Source organism: Phalacrocorax carbo, chromosome 28 (genome assembly GCF_963921805.1).
Source record: "Phalacrocorax carbo chromosome 28, bPhaCar2.1, whole genome shotgun sequence".
Taxonomy (NCBI): Eukaryota; Metazoa; Chordata; class Aves; order Suliformes; family Phalacrocoracidae; genus Phalacrocorax; species Phalacrocorax carbo.
Window position 1 is genome coordinate 398300 of NC_087540.1, and position 18318 is coordinate 416617.

General features: G+C 44.5%; 1 protein-coding gene across 3 annotated transcripts; it reads right to left on the reverse strand.

Moving 5' to 3' along the window:
* Positions 1-431: 431 nt before the first annotated feature.
* On the reverse strand, positions 432-18032 carry HORMAD1 (HORMA domain containing 1). Of its 3 annotated transcripts, XM_064475040.1 has the most exons (14): positions 17910-18032; positions 16943-16990; positions 16218-16362; positions 15801-15864; positions 14221-14257; positions 13797-13817; positions 13670-13696; positions 12929-12996; positions 10913-11064; positions 10030-10286; positions 8785-8848; positions 5301-5377; positions 4454-4537; positions 432-1432 (listed from the first exon to the last, which is right to left on the reverse strand). In XM_064475040.1, the coding sequence occupies exons 2-14, from the start codon at positions 16973-16975 to the stop codon at positions 1352-1354; spliced, it is 1110 nt and encodes a 369-aa protein (XP_064331110.1). In that variant the 5' UTR covers positions 16976-16990; positions 17910-18032; the 3' UTR covers positions 432-1351. The 3 variants fall into 3 exon arrangements, with proteins under 3 accessions (XP_064331110.1, XP_064331111.1, XP_064331113.1); XM_064475041.1 differs by lacking the exons at positions 13797-13817; positions 16218-16362; positions 16943-16990; positions 17910-18032 and having other exon boundaries at positions 14807-15859; XM_064475043.1 differs by lacking the exons at positions 13670-13696; positions 13797-13817; positions 16218-16362; positions 16943-16990; positions 17910-18032 and having other exon boundaries at positions 14807-15859.
* Between the last annotated feature and the right edge of the window lie 286 nt (positions 18033-18318).

The following is an 18318-nucleotide window of genomic DNA, read 5'->3' on the forward strand; positions in this document are numbered from 1 at the left end:
CGGCGGCGGCGAATGAGAGCCCGCACGGCCGGGGCCTCCAATGAGCGCGGCCAGGCCGGGCCGCCGGGGTGGGATTTCCCCTCCTCCTCCTCCTCCTCCTCCCGGGGCTCGGCTGCGCTCCTGCCCCCGGCACCCCCCGCTTCCCACGCGGAGCCGAGCCCCGGGGGTCCGTTCCCGGCTGTGGAAGTACCTAAACGCGTTCACGAGCCCGTCGAACGGCCCCGGGGCGGGAGCCGCCGCCGTCGCTTAAAGCGCGGGGCTGGGGCTCAGCAGCCCCCACCCACGGACCCCCTTTGCTCTGGGCGCACCCCCCGGCTCAGCCCCAGACCGCCGACGGCCCGAACGGGAGCTCCCAGCTAGCACCCGCCTTTCAGTAAGGCCCCCCGAAGTACCCGATCCGTGCGGCGAAGAAATACACGACAACGAAACGTTAACGTTGTTTTACTTGAGGAATGATAAAAATACATTCTTAATTTAAAAGTCAAAACTGCCAAGAAAGGCTCAGCTCTCCCCACCTAAAGATGGCAGCAGCTGCTCGCCGTGCAGGAACGCTCCCCTGCATTTATGGCACAGGAAGACTTAACGTTTTTCTTAGAAATGGCACCACATCCAACCTCCGCAATTAATTATTTTACATACGTACAAGTTTCTTCTTTAAATAATCTCACACCATTATATTAGCTGCCTGCCACAGATGAACACTTCAGTTGGAGTTACATGTCTCATCACAGCCCTACAGAAAGTCGTGCATTTTGGCATGAAATATGTAATTGAAGGTGTGAGGAACCCTTATTTTTTCACTTTGGTGCCTTCAGTCCAGAAGAAATGCAAAGAATCAAGCCCCCTACCTATCCCGGAAGCAGAAACAAAAACACGTAACCTTGCCGTGCCGGCCAAGGCAGCCCCCCTGAACCTGCTCCGCGAAGCTCTGGGATCGACCCAGGTCTGGGACGCGTCGTGCCCTGCAGGGCAGGTTCCGGACAAAGGAGCTCCTCCGCTCTGGAACAGCCCGACATTACCTCATGTTGCGGGTAATGAACGGTACACGATCACCATCGGGATTTAAACACAGCGGCGCAGGGAGTCAAATCCCCCAAGTCACCTTTGTTACCAGGTTCCCTCAGCTATGCCGCTCTCCTTCCTGATGGGACACGACCGCCTACAAAAACTAAGTTCCCTTTCCTCAGCTGGACTTCCCGACAGATTTTCTTTCCTTAAAATACACTCCCTTTTGACTACAAATAGAACGGAAAAGACCCCTAAAAGACATTTAAATACAAACATTCACATTAAACCACAAAACTGAAGTGGCGTGGAGAGCTCTGCAAACGAACAGCACGGGGATGAGCATCTAAAACAGCTCCTTCGGTTCACTGATCTTTCTCCTTTTTGGCAGCACATCCTGACTAGACGACAGTTCAAGGTGATGAACCTGCCAAGGCAAAATAAATACCGCGTCACAGGCTGCGGCACCGCACAGACCGCGGCCCGCTCCGTGGCGTCAGCAAGTTTCACGTGGGAAAAGCCCACCCTGAACAAGACAGCTGCCGTGACGCGTCAAGAGCTGCGCGCAGAGCGTCCGACCCGACCGTGCTATTACCTGGCCCCTGCCCAGAGGTGCTAAGCCTGGAGTAACATCTGGAATCTCTTTCCTGGCAGAACTGACCCTCCCTCCAAACTACTGACGGAGGGCTGGGATGTATTTATGCTGCAGCAGCAGGACCCTGCGTGTCACAGCTTCAAGAGAAGGTAATGAAGGCTGTTCCCTCCACAGAGGCACCACCCTGGGGCCCAGTTCCACGAGCCGCGGGGAGCAGCGCCGTGGCCCTGCTGCAGCCAGCGCAGAGCCGGCGGCACCAGGAGGGCTCTGCACAGCAGCAGAGCACCCTGCGCCGACGGAGGGGGCTCAGCACCACCCACGCCCACCTTACCCGGTATAATCTGATGATTTCTGACTTGCACCTGGGTGAAAGGTGAGAATTTAGCCTTTATAGCTCTGCTGTGCTTTTGATTATTTAAAGCAACTGTACTTTGTTTAAAATCTAGCCTTACGTTCATTAACAAAACCTTTATAAGAAAGATACGGTGACAGCATATGGAGTGGTGATCTGTTTTTTTTCTTCCTTCACATTGGTGAGTAAAAAAAAATACTGCATTTGACTCTGGAGTTGGAAGTGAAAAAAATCCTATTCTGCAGTAAGCAGTACTTTACAAAAAGACTGAACCTATTAGTCTATATTCTGACTTTAACATTTTCACTTCATTAATTTGTCGCAAACTCCGAGAGCCCTTTTCACACATTACTATCATAAACAGATATTCGTAAGACACAGACTATTTTCTGTACAGGATTTCTTTAGAACATTCTTCTGAGGAATCAATTTGGCATGCTCCCAAGCTTGATTTCCATCAGCCTTTATAGAAATAAGGCAACTAGTAGTTTACGAGAAAACTACTGGCATCGACTGAGCTCCACATTATGAATCCTTAAAAATTACTGTTCCCTAACCCACACAAAAAAATTAATCATACAATCACAGAATCATTAAGGTTGGAAAAGACCTCTAGGATCATCAAGTCCAACTGCCAACCCAACACCCCCAGGCCTCCTAAACCATGCCCTGAAGTGCCACGGCTACACGTTTTTTAAATACCCCCAGGGACGGCGACTCCCCCACCTCTCGGGGCAGCCTGTGCCAGGGCCTGACCCCTCTGGCAGGGAAGGCATTTTCCCTCACACCCAACCTAAACCTCCCCTGACGCAGCCTGAGGCCGTTCCCTCTCGCCCTGTCACTGGTGACTTGGGAGCAGAGACCGACCCCCCCTCACTCCAGCCCCTCTCAGGCAGCTGCAGAGAGCGAGAAGGGCTCCCCTCAGCCCCCCCTTCTCCAGGCTAAACCCCCCCAGCCCCCTCAGCCGCCCCCCAGCACACTTGTGCTCCAGACCCTGCCCCAGCCCCGCTGCCCTTCTCTGGACACGCTCCAGCCCCTCCAGGCCCTTCTTGTCCCAAGGGGCCCAAACCTGAGCCCAGCATTCGAGGTGGGGCCTCCCCAGGGCCGAGCACAGGGGCCCCATCCCTGCCCGGCTCCTGCTGGCCACACCAGTGCTGACACAAGCCCGGGGGCTGGTGGCCTCCTTGGCCACCCGGGCACTGCTGGCTCATGCCCAGCCGGCTGTCAGCCCCCACCCCCAGGGCCTTCTCCGCCGGGCACTTCCCAGCCCCTCTGCCCCAGGCCTGGGGCGCTGCCTGGGGTTGGTGTGACCCAAGGGCAGGGCCCGGCCCTGGGCCTTGTTAAACCTCACACAACTGGCCTCGGCCCATCGCTCCAGCCTGCCCAGGTCCCTCTGCAGAGCCCTCCTGCCCTCCAGCAGATCGACACTCCCGCCCAGCTCGGTGTCACCTGCCAACTGACTGAGGGTGCCCTCGATCCCCTCGCCCAGATCGTTGATGAAGACATTAAACAAGGCTGGCCCCAACACTGAGCCCTGGGGAGCCCCGCTGTGACCGGCCGCCCGCTGGGTTTAGCTCTGATCACCACAGCTCTGGACTTGGCCAGCCAGATGGTTTTTTTACCCGGCAAAGAGTCTGCCCACCCAAGCCATGAGCCACCAGCTTCTCTAGGAGGATGCTGTGAGAGGGGAGAGGAAGGGTACAATATTCCTTGGCCCTGACACGATTTCCTCTCCTGACTGCCAATGAAGAGAACTTACTGTTTACTAGAATGGCAGTATTCACCTCACAGCTCTTTCTGAGAAGAACCTACCAGTAACCCTGTACATTCACAAGTAAGAGAGATGTTGAGGTCTTCTGGAGGTCCCCCAGAGCATCACAAAGCTGAAGCGACCAAGCTCAGCTGGTAAAGGCAGCAGTGACAGAGCAATGGGAGCCCCCAACACCAGCCCCAAAGGCCAAACTCCACCCTGACAACAGCTTTGCTCCACCTGTGCAAGGCTGGAGGAATGTGGCTCCCCACAGGTAGCGCTGACTATAAGACTCATCTGCTGCCATGGGATTAAGCAAAGAAATAACAGATTTTTTTGGCCTGAATGAGTCAGCGATCTGAGGTTAGAACTTTGGCTTCATGTTTTCTGAGTAAAATCACTAGCAAGCATTTGGCCACTGGGCTGGGGATCTCTCCTGGCACACACTCCTATCGACCATGGACTAAACCAGAGGGAATTTGGCTAATCACATTCTCAAGAAATAAATCAATCCTAATGAATCTTTCTCAACCTGTGTTAACTACATTAATGCTCAGCTTTTAACTCTATGGAACAGACTTATTTTTCCAAATGTGTTGAAGTTAATGGGAATTTTAGAAGTGATGGGAACTTCATTCTGTCAACATGAAATGCATTAAAACTTTTAGTTCTATTCACCATTTGGAACAGAAAAAGGCGTAAAGAAGAACAGAAATAGAACGAACAGAACTAGAGAAAAAACAATACTAACAGTGCTGGTTTGAAATATCTTTCCACTTCTTGTCCTGCTCTCTGACACATTAAGTTCGGACGTCTTACTTGCCAAATGATCAACCTAAAATCAGAAAATACATGTTGCCTTGTGACAGCAGTAAGAATATATATGTAAGAATATATATTTGAGGCTACAGCAGGGTCCAGTGCTATAGTGCGCAGAGAGCTCTGGCTTTGCTCACCACAGCACTTAAGCTGAAGTTCAAATGCAGGAATTAAATACCCATTGAAGCCAACAGCACTACTTACAGCTGACTGTGTCGAAGAGCCCTGACAGATCAAAGCATCCGTTATTTTTATGCAGTAAGTCGCTCACAGTTACCTCGGGCTATTCTGTTTTAAGAAATCTTAAGGACCTGTGTTTGAAGTAGTCCTCCACATCCAAATTATACCATTTTGCTTTATGCAAGGAATGTAGCCCGAGTTTTAAGTCTGACTAATAAACCTGCATTTTAAGTTTTAATCCACCTTTAATCAAGGGTTGGTCTCAGAATTAGCAGAGAGGTTTCTATTAGGCAGGGTGTTTCAGTATGGCAGTTTATAAACACGGAAACTACATTCCTATTTATCTTAACATCAGTCAGACCATCTGTTTGCTTTGAGAACTGATTCACAGAGCAACAGCCTTTTGTTATTCTGATTGCTTTGAAATATTAATCGCTTTTGTAAAACATTGGAAAGAAAAATGTAAATACATTTTATGGCTGAAAATACTGACTGTAGTAAATAAACCTTTAGCAGGTGACCTATTAATCATTCAAAGTAGGAAAGACGCTTCACAAAAGCTCTAGTAAAAGTTTCAGACGACAGTGAAGTTTTCATACCTGAGGATTAGAAACATACAGATTCTGGTTCCCTCCAGCCTTCACAACATCATCCTCTTCACAAGGTAAATTTGGTTCTATAAGAGAGTTGTTAATTAATAAAGCACACTGTTGACAACACACTAGCAGCCTCGTAACACTGATGTTTTGCCACCGGGAACACTTGCACTGCACATTATAAACGCAGCAAACAGGTGCTTCGGAAGGGCTCTAATTCTCTGCGTGCCAGTCGTTAACTCCACCAAGCACTTCGCCGTCTTACCTCTGTAATGCAGTGATTTCCCGTCACAGCTTCCTATCACAGGCATTAAAGAGATGCTTATGTTAATTAGTACAGATATACACGCAGGATCTTTGGAAGAGTGGGCTTGATCCCCAAACTCCTTTATACACTGCTAAAGGCTCCTCTATCTCAGGGTTTGCTTCCAAGTAAAACGCGCTGCAGGGCCACTCTGGCACAGCTTCTGCATGCTCCGAGCCCGCCGCCAGCAGAGAGCTCCCATTTTGTAACCCAACCACATGCAACCGAGCAACTCTGGCTGCAGTCCCTGCCGTCCCCCTTTGTCACTGCCTGCAGCTGCATGAACTGGCCACGGAGAATGAGCAGTCAGTACTGGAGATTTTTTTGCTGTTGTTTCTAATCCATGCTGGGTTTTTTTTCTGGGATACAGATACAAGCATGAACTGGTTAAAGACGACGGTGCTTCAGCTGTGGTAATGACTGAAGAATTTCAGGGTGACAAATGCATTTTCCTGTAAATAAAACTTTATACCAACTCTGCCAAACCATTTTTGCATGGTTTTGGAACTTCTATGAATTTCTAAAAGCACCCGATACAGCTTTTTAGGTGGTTATTCCAGTTCTGCCACCTCCTAGCACTGTCAAGACAAAAACACTGATCTATAGGTGCCATTTCCTACACATTTCCATGATTATTTCCCAGCAGCACAGATATGTTAGCTGTTTTTGTGAAGCTTTTGCATTTTATTTCTGAAAACAACATTAATGCCACTATGTAAATACACAGCAGAGCCTGTTCAGCATGGGGCTTGAATGACAGAACACTCCAATCACTTTAAAAAATAAAGTCTAGGCTCAACTTGCTTTGTCCAACTGCCTCTGAAAGCACTCAGACACCTCAGACACCACAAGGAGTTCCTAGTTTTGTCTGGATTGGGAGGACCAAGCACCTCAGCACTGACACTGTTGCTGCTTCTATAGTTATGGGGAAAGCAATATTTCTGGAAGCTTTTATGGAAAAACTGATGTTTCTGAAGTCTGCAGAATCAGACTTACAGCTCAAAGCAGATGCAACTTTACAGAAATGCATTAAGAGTGAACAGAGCAAGCAGCAGCACTAACAGGCATTTCCTCTAGGAGTGCCATATATTCATTAGCTCCACAGAAGCCTCTACCTCTGCTGCAGGAAAAAAAAGCATTTTACATAGGCTCCTCATCCAAATAAAGGTTCCCCCCTCCAATTTTGGTCATAAAGCTTGGTTTTTTTACTTCACAGTCTTGAGAACTATGGTTTTTTAGCTATCCTGATTTACATGTGCATAAGAGAACATTCTCGTCTACATCTCCTCTTCCAAAAAGGGTACTTCATCTTTTGATTTTTCTTTGCTATGTTTGAAATGCTTTATGTACAGCAAATGGGTAAGGTATTGTCTGGATGCTTCCTACATAGCCTCTCCAAGAGAAGCAGATCAACAAACAGCAATTCATTCTTCAGTCTGTTTGGTTGCAAAGTTCAATCTTTGAGCTGCTGGGCTATCTTGGGGAATCTGAAGATAAATCATCTACTTTTCCTCCTAGATTCTCTAAAATATTAAAGGGAAGCCTCTGCTCACAGAGATCCCTGAGGACAGAGTTTGCTGTCTCATATTCTGAGCTGGAAACAGTCTAGCCCCACATCTTGGAGCACTGACTGAGAAAAACCCCACACCGTGGAGTGCTTCCAGGGCGTGTTTCTGGTAGCAGCTGTGGTCAGGCTGGCGTAGCCAGGATGGTTATTTTATTGGCACTTCTGCATTCAGAGCTCAGAGTGGAGGACATTTATATGACTGTAAGCAAACAGCACAGGAACCATCTATTTATAAAGGCTAAGAGAAATCCAACAAGACAGATGCTGCTGTTTTTCATCAGAAAGGATAAGCAGGTACTTCCTGCACAGCAGGAAGGGCAAAATAGTTTATTTGATAACAAGGAAGGCAGCAGCTTTGCCTTGCAGTGTTAAAAGTTCTCAGAGTGTTTCCAAAACATAAGATTTCATTTATATTCTCTGCAGAAGTCTCAGTTCAATTGCTTATTGAAGTTGTTAGAAGAAACTTTCCCCCCGCCCCCCCCCCCAAGTAAAACAGAAGTAAATGGCTTTGGTACCTTTGAGAAGTGCTGCCTTATAGGCTCCCACCCGGAATTCACTTTTCTCTGCTACTCACAGTGTCTGTGTAGTTTTACACTGACAGATTTTACAGTGTTAGGATTTTACTTGAGGAAACTCAGTTTGCTGGGATTCATACTAACAAAAATGCTTTGCTAGAACTTATACCTATTAAAACTAAAGAAGTTAATTTGAAATTACCAAAATGCTCCACATACACAGCAAGAGAAAAGGGCACACAGGTCCAGAGTAAGCTGTGAAAGCAAGCAGCTAGGAAAGTCACTAAAATAGCCAGCAGCTCAGACATAATCATACAGTCATTCATAAAAAACATATTTTGAGATGAAGTTAGTGACTGTATCAGGAATAGCAAGCCACAAAAACGAACCATTTCCTCTGTACAGAAGAACGTGCATCATGCAGATCAGTATTTTTACATGGGGATCATTCAGTCTGCCACAACATAAAGAACTCTTCTGTGTACCCAAGCCCCAAGGGTCTCGATCCCTCCACAACCGCACAGACCAAAGCACGTATGGGTTGCAGAATCAGACCATGGTCCTGCTGTAGTCAGAGCTTAAGGACAAAGGTGGCTGAAAGTGGTATTTCTGCTAAACTTATTAAGTGGCTGAATCTGTGAGGATACAGTCCAAACAGCTGTGATTTAAACAAAAATAGACCTGGACCATTTTTTGCACAGAGAATTCTGCTTCCCAAATCTGCAATAATGAACTCAGGAGCCCAATACCTCTGCAAGCTTTATATGGAAATTAAATATATTTGTAAAAACAAAATAACAACAGAAAAATCAAACAACAAAATTTACTTCTGAATATATGCTCATTAAATTCCACTTATCTGATAAAATGGAACAAAAGATCAGAATTTTAGAATAGAAGCATGGAAACATGCATGTGCCGACCAAGTGCTCTGCAGAACAAAGTCAGGATAGAAAATAAAGGCATAGCTATGTGTGTGAAGAAAATACAATGTAAATTTTAATATAGTGGTCTATGTCAGAAAAGGGAGTTTTTGTTTTAGTAACATCAGGAAAAAGAGGCACAAACTAAGAGACTTGAAAAAATATACATAAATGTTACCTTGAGCATCTGAAGTATTTACTTTATTCCTATCTTCCACTTTATTATCCAAGACAGGATCTTCCTAGATTAAGAAAAAGGTCTCTCACTTACTGCAGACAAATAAGGCAGGCGGTTTGTACTCAGATGCTTAGGGCCAGAGCTTATTAGATGGATTCGCAGTGAAACAAACTGTATTGAAATAATTGAATCTGACATGGAACATACAGGCTAGATCAGCGTTACTTAATTATTAATCATAGAACACATTTAATACAACTGCTGAGAGAAAACATCTGTAAAAAATACCAAAATTGTAACAACAGCTATTTTAAGAATACTATCACTGCATCAATTACTGCCTTCCCATTGCCGGTGAAACAGCGATTCAGAGGCATACGCAGATTTAGAGGGCCAGCAGTTTACTTCCATCACACCACCCATGGGCCTCCGGAGCCATGCTAATTGAGGCGGAGGGGCAATTTGCCTTGAAGCTCCGCCTCCTTCTCACCTATGGCCAGTACAGATCAGCACACGTTTGCACAATCTAACATGACTAAAGGTCTTTGCTGCCTGCCTCACCTTACCCCAGAAATACACGCCTCCAGTTGCCGAGGCCTGCACAAGCACAGTCCCAAGAGCAGTCTCAGGCACTCTGGCATCAGCAGCAGGCCGCACAAGTCAGTCATGCATTCGTGCCTCCAACAATTTTTGCCTTGTGCTTTTTTCTAGGCAGATTTCCCCAGGGAAAAATACCAAAACAGAATCAAGTTTGTTTTAACTTTAGCTGTAGCATCACTAGCTGTACATATACTGCTTTACAAAATTTATTGCCAGTCCCTACTGCCTGGCTGCAGCAGCTCGCTCGGGACTGGTATGGGGCAGCTCCAGGAAGGTTTCATCTGCTGTTTGTTCCCCAGTCACAGGATGCACTTATACCCCTGGCACAAAGCTGCCTCGCTGCTTCTCACCCTGCTGCTCCTCCCAGGCTTATGGAGGGATGTCTGCCAACAGCGCTGCTGCTGCTGGGCATTATGCTGATGCGCTTGGTGAACACGGCTTTAACAATGACAGATTGCTAACTGCAGCAATAAAATTAAGGCAGAAATGTATTGAAGACATACTGTCTTGCTTAAATGTATCTGGAAACACAGATTTTTTTATTAATGTTATAGTAAGACATGCAGTAAAAGATTTAACAGCCCTTTCCTAGACTATAAATCACAAAAAACTTCAACAAGCTACACAAAATATTTGCACTCTTACATTCATGTCCTGGTTCTCTACTTCTGGATCATCTCTGTCCACTTGGAGCACCTGGAGAGGCACATTAGTCTCTCCATGCTTTAGGATGCTTTTATCAACATTTTCCATTCGTTGCTTTTCAGTTGTAACTTTAACTTTCAGCATATGAAAAGGCGTTGGCACTTCACCCACATTGAGATACATAGGCTCCCCCTCAAATATCATCCCCTCACATTCACCCTCTTTAAAACCAGGAGGTTGGTAATCAGATGGTGTCACTGCAGAAGAGAATTCATTAAATGTGTCAGAACGAAACACATTCTTGTAAAATTAATTTTAACTTGTGGTGTTAAAAGACTCTTTTCCCCTTTTAATACAAGGAGCTACTCCAAAAAAAAATTTGGGGCAGAGATATATATATATAATCAACATTCAGCTTGTACTAAATGAAGTTTTTCTCTCCTCTACACAACAGGCAAAACCCAATTAAGTTATTTGCAACAGTTTAGATAGACAAAGAGATGAGCAGGAAGCTCCAATTGATTGTTACAAAGCAGTAATAGATTGCAAAAGCAGAGCTAGTGCCAGACATTAAATAGTCACCCAAACTAGAACTAGTCCGGCCAACACGTCACATCCTAACGTACTCAGGAAAATGCCATTTGTTTTTAAAATGCACTGAAGCCCTCGCTCCAATGAAGTCAGTGACAAGATTGTGTTTCTACAGCAAGATCAAATCGCTTCCCCTTGGATTTTAGAAATTGTCATGAGAAACAGACACAGGCAAAATAACATAATTTAACAAGTCCCAGCAACCATAAAGACTATCCATTAAGATACTTCTTTGAATTGTTTTCCAGTGTCTGAACACAGTTGATAAATCAAAGTGATATGGAAATACTACCTTCATCATAATAAAACAGCTTCATAGTGAGGCAGACATCATTTGGTAACGGACTCAGGTTTTGCATCAGAACATAAATCTTGCGAATGAGGAGGATACTTGCTTTCTTGGTGTCTGCACAGGTGATTGTGGAATCATTCCTTTTATCCTTACTAAAAATGGACAAAGTATTCAGATATTTTTCATACCGAGTAAGCTGTTTCTAGCATTAAGATACATGACCAACAGACTCTGCGCATGTCAGAAGAGGGTATCACATTTATTGCCTGAGGTCTGAGTCTGCAATTCCTAAGTGACCCGCATGTACTCTGCCCCTTGGAAGATCAGATCCTGAGCCAGGGACATCTTGAAAGCATTATGGTTCAGCAGCTGTGACCAACTACTGTGTTTCACATTACACAGTGCTTAAAAAATACCCAATCTGAAAGAAAAAAGTACTTTTGCAAGCCCCAATTTTGCAGTGTCTTCCATACTTGCTTTCCCTTAAATAAAACAAGTAACACCACTGACTTTGACAAGAATGGTTATTGATTAGGAAACGCGTGCCTACGCAACTCTTGGCATCCAGCTCTGATACTTCCATGCTCCTGTTCTACCAGCAGCTGACCCAAGGCCTACCTTACTGCCACTAAAAATGCCTTCCCTCTGCTCTCCTGCTCCTCACAGCCACACAGCTTAGGGAGGCACTTGAGCACCTAAAGAGCCAGCAAAAGGCAAGCAACTGAGAGTCATCTGCATGGATGACCCTGTGTTTTGGAAGCACACCCTGACCTGCAGTGGTTTCAAACATCTCATCCCTCTGCAGATGGCTGTCTCCTTCCCCACAGGGTGAGAGAGAAGCAGGCCCGTGCCTTACATTCTCGAACTAGCCTGGTGTGAATTTACGCTAATACACTAAGGCCACTAAGGTGTGTCTGAGAGTGTCACAGCCCCTGCCAGCAGTGTTTTTCACATGACTTAAAACCTCTTTCAGAGCTAAGTAAATAAACTCAGCCCTAAGGACCCAGGTCTGCAGCACTGCAGCCTTTTTTTCTTTCTTATTTTTAAACTTAAAAAGCATTTTATGCAGGAAGAAACCTGGGAGAAGTATGAACTTGCTACATTTCAATTACTTGTCTTAAAATAAGCCATTTCCTTACAGCTGTGACCGATCAGTAAACCCCCACAATGCAAGGAGGCTCAATGGAGACTGGCAAGAGTGATGTGCCCATGAAGCTCAGGGAATAACGCAGGCCGTCACTGACCACAGCCACTGCAAAGCAAGCTGACTTTATCTCAACACACAGCGGACCTGGGCGTGGCCTTCGTTTTCGATAAATAGCTATGTCAGTTGCGTGGATCACCTGCTCATGTAAATGTTCCTCCCCGAGTTCAGTAAAAACGTGTGAATGTCTCCTTGGTGAGCCAGATCAGTATGGGGGGAGAAAATATGTGGCTCAGCCCAAAGAGTATAAAAACTAAACAACTAACAGAAGAAATCCAAAGAAGGCAACGGGCCAGAGCTGCTTCAACCCATGTACTCTGTCTCCGTGACTGGTCGTAACATTATAGAGACCAGTCATGGCAATCACACTGCCACTGTGACTGAACTTGGGTTGCAATAGCTCTGCTTTGCTGAGCGTCGCTTACATTCATATTGCATTTTCAGTGTATTTTGTGTCATCTCTGCTAAACGAGAAATCCCATCAAGTATCTTCAGACAAGTAAATCTGATATTAAAAATTTCACCCTCCACGCATGGAATATCTTCAAGAACCTGGTCAGAAGTATTGGACTCTGACACTAAAGCAGCATCTTTTGAGTGGATATTTAAAAATATGACCATAATCTGACAAAATTATTCATTGTATTTTAAAACTAAGTCTAAGCTAATAGTATACATTGATAAAATCAGTCTTAAGATCCAGGATTTTAAAAAAGAGAAACGCCAAACTGGTAAAATCCAGAGTTTTCCCGTTCAAGTGTATGCAAAGAACTGTAAAACTAGAGAGCAGAATGAAGTCACAGTGACAGTACCTGCTGAAATCCAGGAGTGGCCCATTGTGGGTGTACTTGAATTTGAAGTGGTAACATTCTGTAATTGTCTGCAAACAAATCCAGTAATTATTAAACTATCAGCCATCAAACAAACCGCTGCTGCTGCTGCTTCTGTCCAGTAACCTATTAACCTTCCAGTTTAAGAAAATAATGACAGCCCAACTCCGGTCTGAGTCACTTATATGCATTGAATACCGCTTTCTAATGCTATAACTAATGGCATTAATGTATATAATTGTCATCAAATAAAAATGAAGATTTACATTATTTTGCAGGAATCAACGTGATGAAGTATTTTGAAACATCAGCTTAAGTTTAGAATGAAATAATCATTCAAATCTTAATCATTACAAGCGTTTCACACACGTAACAGAGATACGGTGACACCCAGTGGTTAGCTAAAACATACCGTGTTTTCCCCAAAGAAGTTCCATAAATCTGTTACGCAGAGTTAGGACTGGGCATCTTTACAGGCATTTAACTCTGCAGCCACACGTTGGGTTTCTTGCACTGGCCTGAGAATAACCTGGCACTAGATAGTCAAAGGCAATTCACTATGTGGCAATCTGATTAGCTGTAGCAATTCTTATGTTTGGTATTTTAAGACGTCTTTTTTTTTAATGCACATTAATGTGAATGTTAAGGACTATTGCTTGCATAAACATTTCACAATATCCACACCATCATTAATCACCCAGTAAAACATTCTAGCAGATCTACCTGAGGATCTTCTGGATGGGTGTAGACCTGTATTTTTAAAGTAAAGAGAGGAAACAGAGTAAGAACTGTATGTATCTCTAAGCATCTACCTTAAAAAATGTGTACCTTACTTTTCAAAGATACTTACTGCTAGGACAATCATTCTTAGCTGTCAGAAATATAATTAAAGAAAAAGAACATTAAATGTATTCCATAGCCCATTTCTGTTTACCAAGCTGTTTTGTTTCTCTAGCTCTGGAAACCAATAGAGACAACTACGGGCCTGTTTGAAGAGGAACTCTTCATACGCTTAACTCCTTATCTGTTTAAGGAAGGACGTACGTAACTGGCAGAAGAAGGTTCCCAAGTATCCCTGCCTTTAAGTGTTTCTGTTTACAAAGACTATTATCCTGAACCATCTATGCATCCCACACTGCAGCTAACTCTTTTTGCATATTAAAGCATAGCTATTCACTAGCCAGAAAGTCCTTAACTATGCTGGCAGCTAGAGGACTTATATAAATGAATGTTTAGGTACATTTAAAACAGCTAAATGATACTGGAAGACTTACGTATTTCTTCTGCAAAGCATCATAGCATCCTAACATCCTGCAAAAAATCAAATAATATCGTCCTTCTACTGCTCATTTCCATTTGTTTTGCTTCTGACTAAATAAAATAGTCTCAAAAAAATGAAATTCTTGTATTTAGCCCTCTTAATATTAGAGCAATACAGAATACTTACTCCATCATTCTGTCTTTTTATTAGTAACGATACAAGAAATTACTATCTTTGTAACACCCGAAGTCATCCTAACCTCTCTGCAGAATAAGTAAAAATATGACCTGTAAATAATTTCTAAGTAAAAACATAACGCAGCTGCATGGCTACTATTTTCAAACACCTTCTAACACATATATTAATTAATCAGTTTATAAGTGCTTCAGCTGAACACCAACATCTCTGAAGCACAAAGGAGTTATGTTATTGCCTTTATTTCGATGTCACAATTTGCTTTTTACATAACATGCAAACAACAGTCAAACAGTGAACCAAAACTTACTCTTTTTTTTTCCTAACATTTCTTTTGAATATAGTCAGCAAGCAAAAATGGGTTTTGGTGTGTACATGATGGTAAGTTAAGAAAGGCTACTCACTTGTAAACTCCAAACAGGTAGCACACACCCTTCACACAAAAACCAGGGAGCTTTTCCTTGTCAGCATCCACAGGCTGCCACGCCACTGCCCTCGCTAACATCTGATGAGTGAGGGTAAGGTGAAACTCACTCGGCACCACTTGAGTTTCCTCTACCACAGGAGATCAATTCAGAAATTCCAGGTTACAGTCAGGAAGCCTTCCTGCCCGCCCCCTTCCTGACGGCACACGGACCAAGAGCAGATGACTAATTACACTTCAACATCGGAACTCTCAACACTTCACAACGAGAGCAGCTGCAACCCCCCTCTGCCGAATGCAGCACCATTTCCAGTGCCTCGCCTCCTGCTACAACTGGTAAAACTGTGAAAAGAACAAAGACGGCCTTTACAGAGGTAACAAAAAGAACGAGAGCACCCACGAGCAAACCTTGCAGTATTGTGGACACAAGGAAAATCAAAATACCTCTAGTCCCAAGCGACACGCTTACACTCAACTGTGTGAACGTGCAAGTGGACGGACTGTCATCTGCAGATACAACTCTGCCTTTGAATATAAAGGCCAGCAGTACCACTTTCTTATACAAGTCTGTGAGCAAGACCATTAAACACAAGATGCAAAATGGCAACACTGCATCTCCTATTTGACCAGAGAGGAACTACTGCTTAGATTTCTGCATTTCTGTGCACCTTTAGCATCTATACATACCCACAGAAACTAAATGTAACGTATAATCACACGGTAAACAAAACTTTGTGCTCTTTTAAACACAACTGTACAAGTCAATCAGATCTTTACCAAGACACACACAACTTGATTTTCCATTACAAAAAAAATTGTCAACATTGTAAATACAATGCACTAAAAGCGCTGCCTGGGCAGCTGTTCACTCACAGCAAGGGTGATTTTTCCTTTGGATTTGCAAACAGCCAGAAAGGTGTCTTTCAGAATTGATATGCTATGTAAGTGCTATATATGCATTGTAATTAACATACCATTTCACCAGCTGGGTAGAGCCAGGACAGTTTTTGTCTTCCCTCAGAATTTTGACACAGACATCTCAAAAAAAAAAAACAAACAACAAACAAAACCACCATACATGCATATTTACTTAGGACAAAAATGCAACTACATTGCTAAGAAGGTGAAGTTCATTCCCTAAAAGTATATATCAGAAGCAGGCTACAATTAGCACTACTGCAGGTGTCAGCATGTTTTAAATTGCTGAGTTAGCATCATTAACAAAATTCAGTGATGATTCTATTAGTGAAGTTTCCATTACAATGATTGAAAATGGCTAATAGCTTTAATCAAGAAGACCAAGTGGCTTTAAAAAAAACCAAACACTTGTTAACGTCACAGCAATCCTATGACAATAGATTTTGCAAAGAATCATGAAAATAGCCTGTTACCATCCATGTATCTTGTTCCATAGGCACTTTCAGGAAAGATTCCTCTAAGATATGTAATGCAGGATACTGCTACTGCCAGAAGCCTCTTCACTAGCATCAGGGATTGCTGTTCAGTAGATATTTTGTTAGGAAATACAACTGCACTCTGGAAGTTAGAGAAGGAAAATAATTCATCTCTGACCACAACAACAAGCCTGCACAGACTACAATCTGGTCCAATGCCTGCTTAACATTTTAATTTAATTGAAAAGTATTTATTTCAGCATTTATAAAGTTAAGCATATTCTTAACACTTGGTGTTACTATGTTTTTAGGACACAGCTGATTTCTGCCAAGTGTATGACCACAAAGTCCAGACTCAAACTATTTTCACAGAATGCCAGTTGGAAGGGACCTCAGGGATCATCTAGTCCAACCTCTCTAGGGAGAGCGCAGTCTAGACCAGATGGCCCAGCACCCTGTCCAGACGACTCTTAGAAGTGTCCAACGTGGCCGAGTCAACCCCTTCCCTGAGGAGATTATTCCAGTGGTTGACTGTCCTCACTGTGAAAAATTTTCCTCTTTTGCTACTAAGCATCTTTATTCATAGTTATAAGATTAATTTAGCCTGTCATTTCCAAGTGAAGAAATATTAAAGAGCACCTGGGTGCACTATTTCAGCTAAGATTCACTGATTTTTCTGATTCAAATAATAATTGTGCTGAAAGACACAAGAAAAATCATACCACACAATTCCTTTGCTTCTGAGCAGTTGCCATTTCGCAGATACTCTTCTGTCTGTTGATAAAACACCCGCATTAACACGTGTAACCACCATTCACAAGTGCACAGAAGCCTAGGACAGCTTCACCCAGTCAGCACCTGAACCCACAAACCTACACAATTAATCTGTATCAGTTTAAACAAACCCCATAATTTTAAGGAAACGGGAGAGTTCATCTAAAAATCACCAGTATCAGATTCTTGATTTTCATACCAGCACAGACCTCCCTCAAGGCTGCAGTATGCTGTCATTCAAATACTGCATGCCTGAATATATGAAACATGAGAGTTTGAAAGTGATGCTCTGAAGTGCTAAGTGGCACCCACCCCAGCAGATTTTCAAAGAATCCAAAGATGAGGCTGTCCACATTTAAGTCACCTCCAGCCAAAGCTGAGCCATCGCCTTTGGAAAATACCTCCAGGCTTGGGTTGTTTTCCTCTGTAATTTAAACCAGTATTGTAGAAAGAGACCCCTCTGCAGCTATTATTTTTGTTCACCCATGTTTTGACTAAGCCTTTAACTCTCAGCAGCGTGAGCCTGGCTCCACAAGACAAGCCTTCCCCACCACCTGTAGAACTGAGATGCATCCACAGCTAAGCACATGGAAAATGTCCTCAGCCACACAGGGAACTGAGCTCCCCCTTAGCTAAGGCTCCACAAAGTGGTCTGAGCTCAGCACTTCTGTGACAAGTCAGATTCCCAGGCTGGTGGGGGCTGGCAGGGCCCCCTGGAGCTCACCCCGTCCCACCCCTGCTGGAGCAGGCACCCCCAGAGCAGGGGCACAGGGCCGCGTCCAGGCGCGGGGTGAATGTCTCCAGGGAAGGGACCCCACAGCCTCTCTGGGCAGCCTGTGCCCCTGCTCTGGCACCCGCACAAATGCACAAGCAAAGGAGGCCCCTCCCAGCACTATCACCCCTAGAAAAGACAACCTGCCTTGTCAGGGTATAAAGGCCACCCACAACCCGAGGCGGAAGGCGCGGGGCGGTGACAAACGGCGCAGGTGAGGAACCCGACACGACCCTCACAACCCGCCCTCCCCTAGGGGAGCCCCTGCCCGCCGCAAGGGCCGTGTGCAAAGGGACGGGCGGGGCTCGCCCTCCCGGCACGCGCCGCTGCGGGCCGTGCGCAGAGCGTGCCCCCCCGCCTCCCGCCGCCGCAAAGCCGAGGTGGCTTTTCTTTAACCTACGGAGTCGAGGAATGTGTTATCTCGGTCTTAACTCTTCAGGCCAACTAAATACAACAGTGGTTCACAGCTAAAACAATTTTTAAGCCAGCACGTAGGTCTTATGTCAATGTAATTAATGTTTAAATGTAAAGAAAAGGTTTTAGCAAATTTGC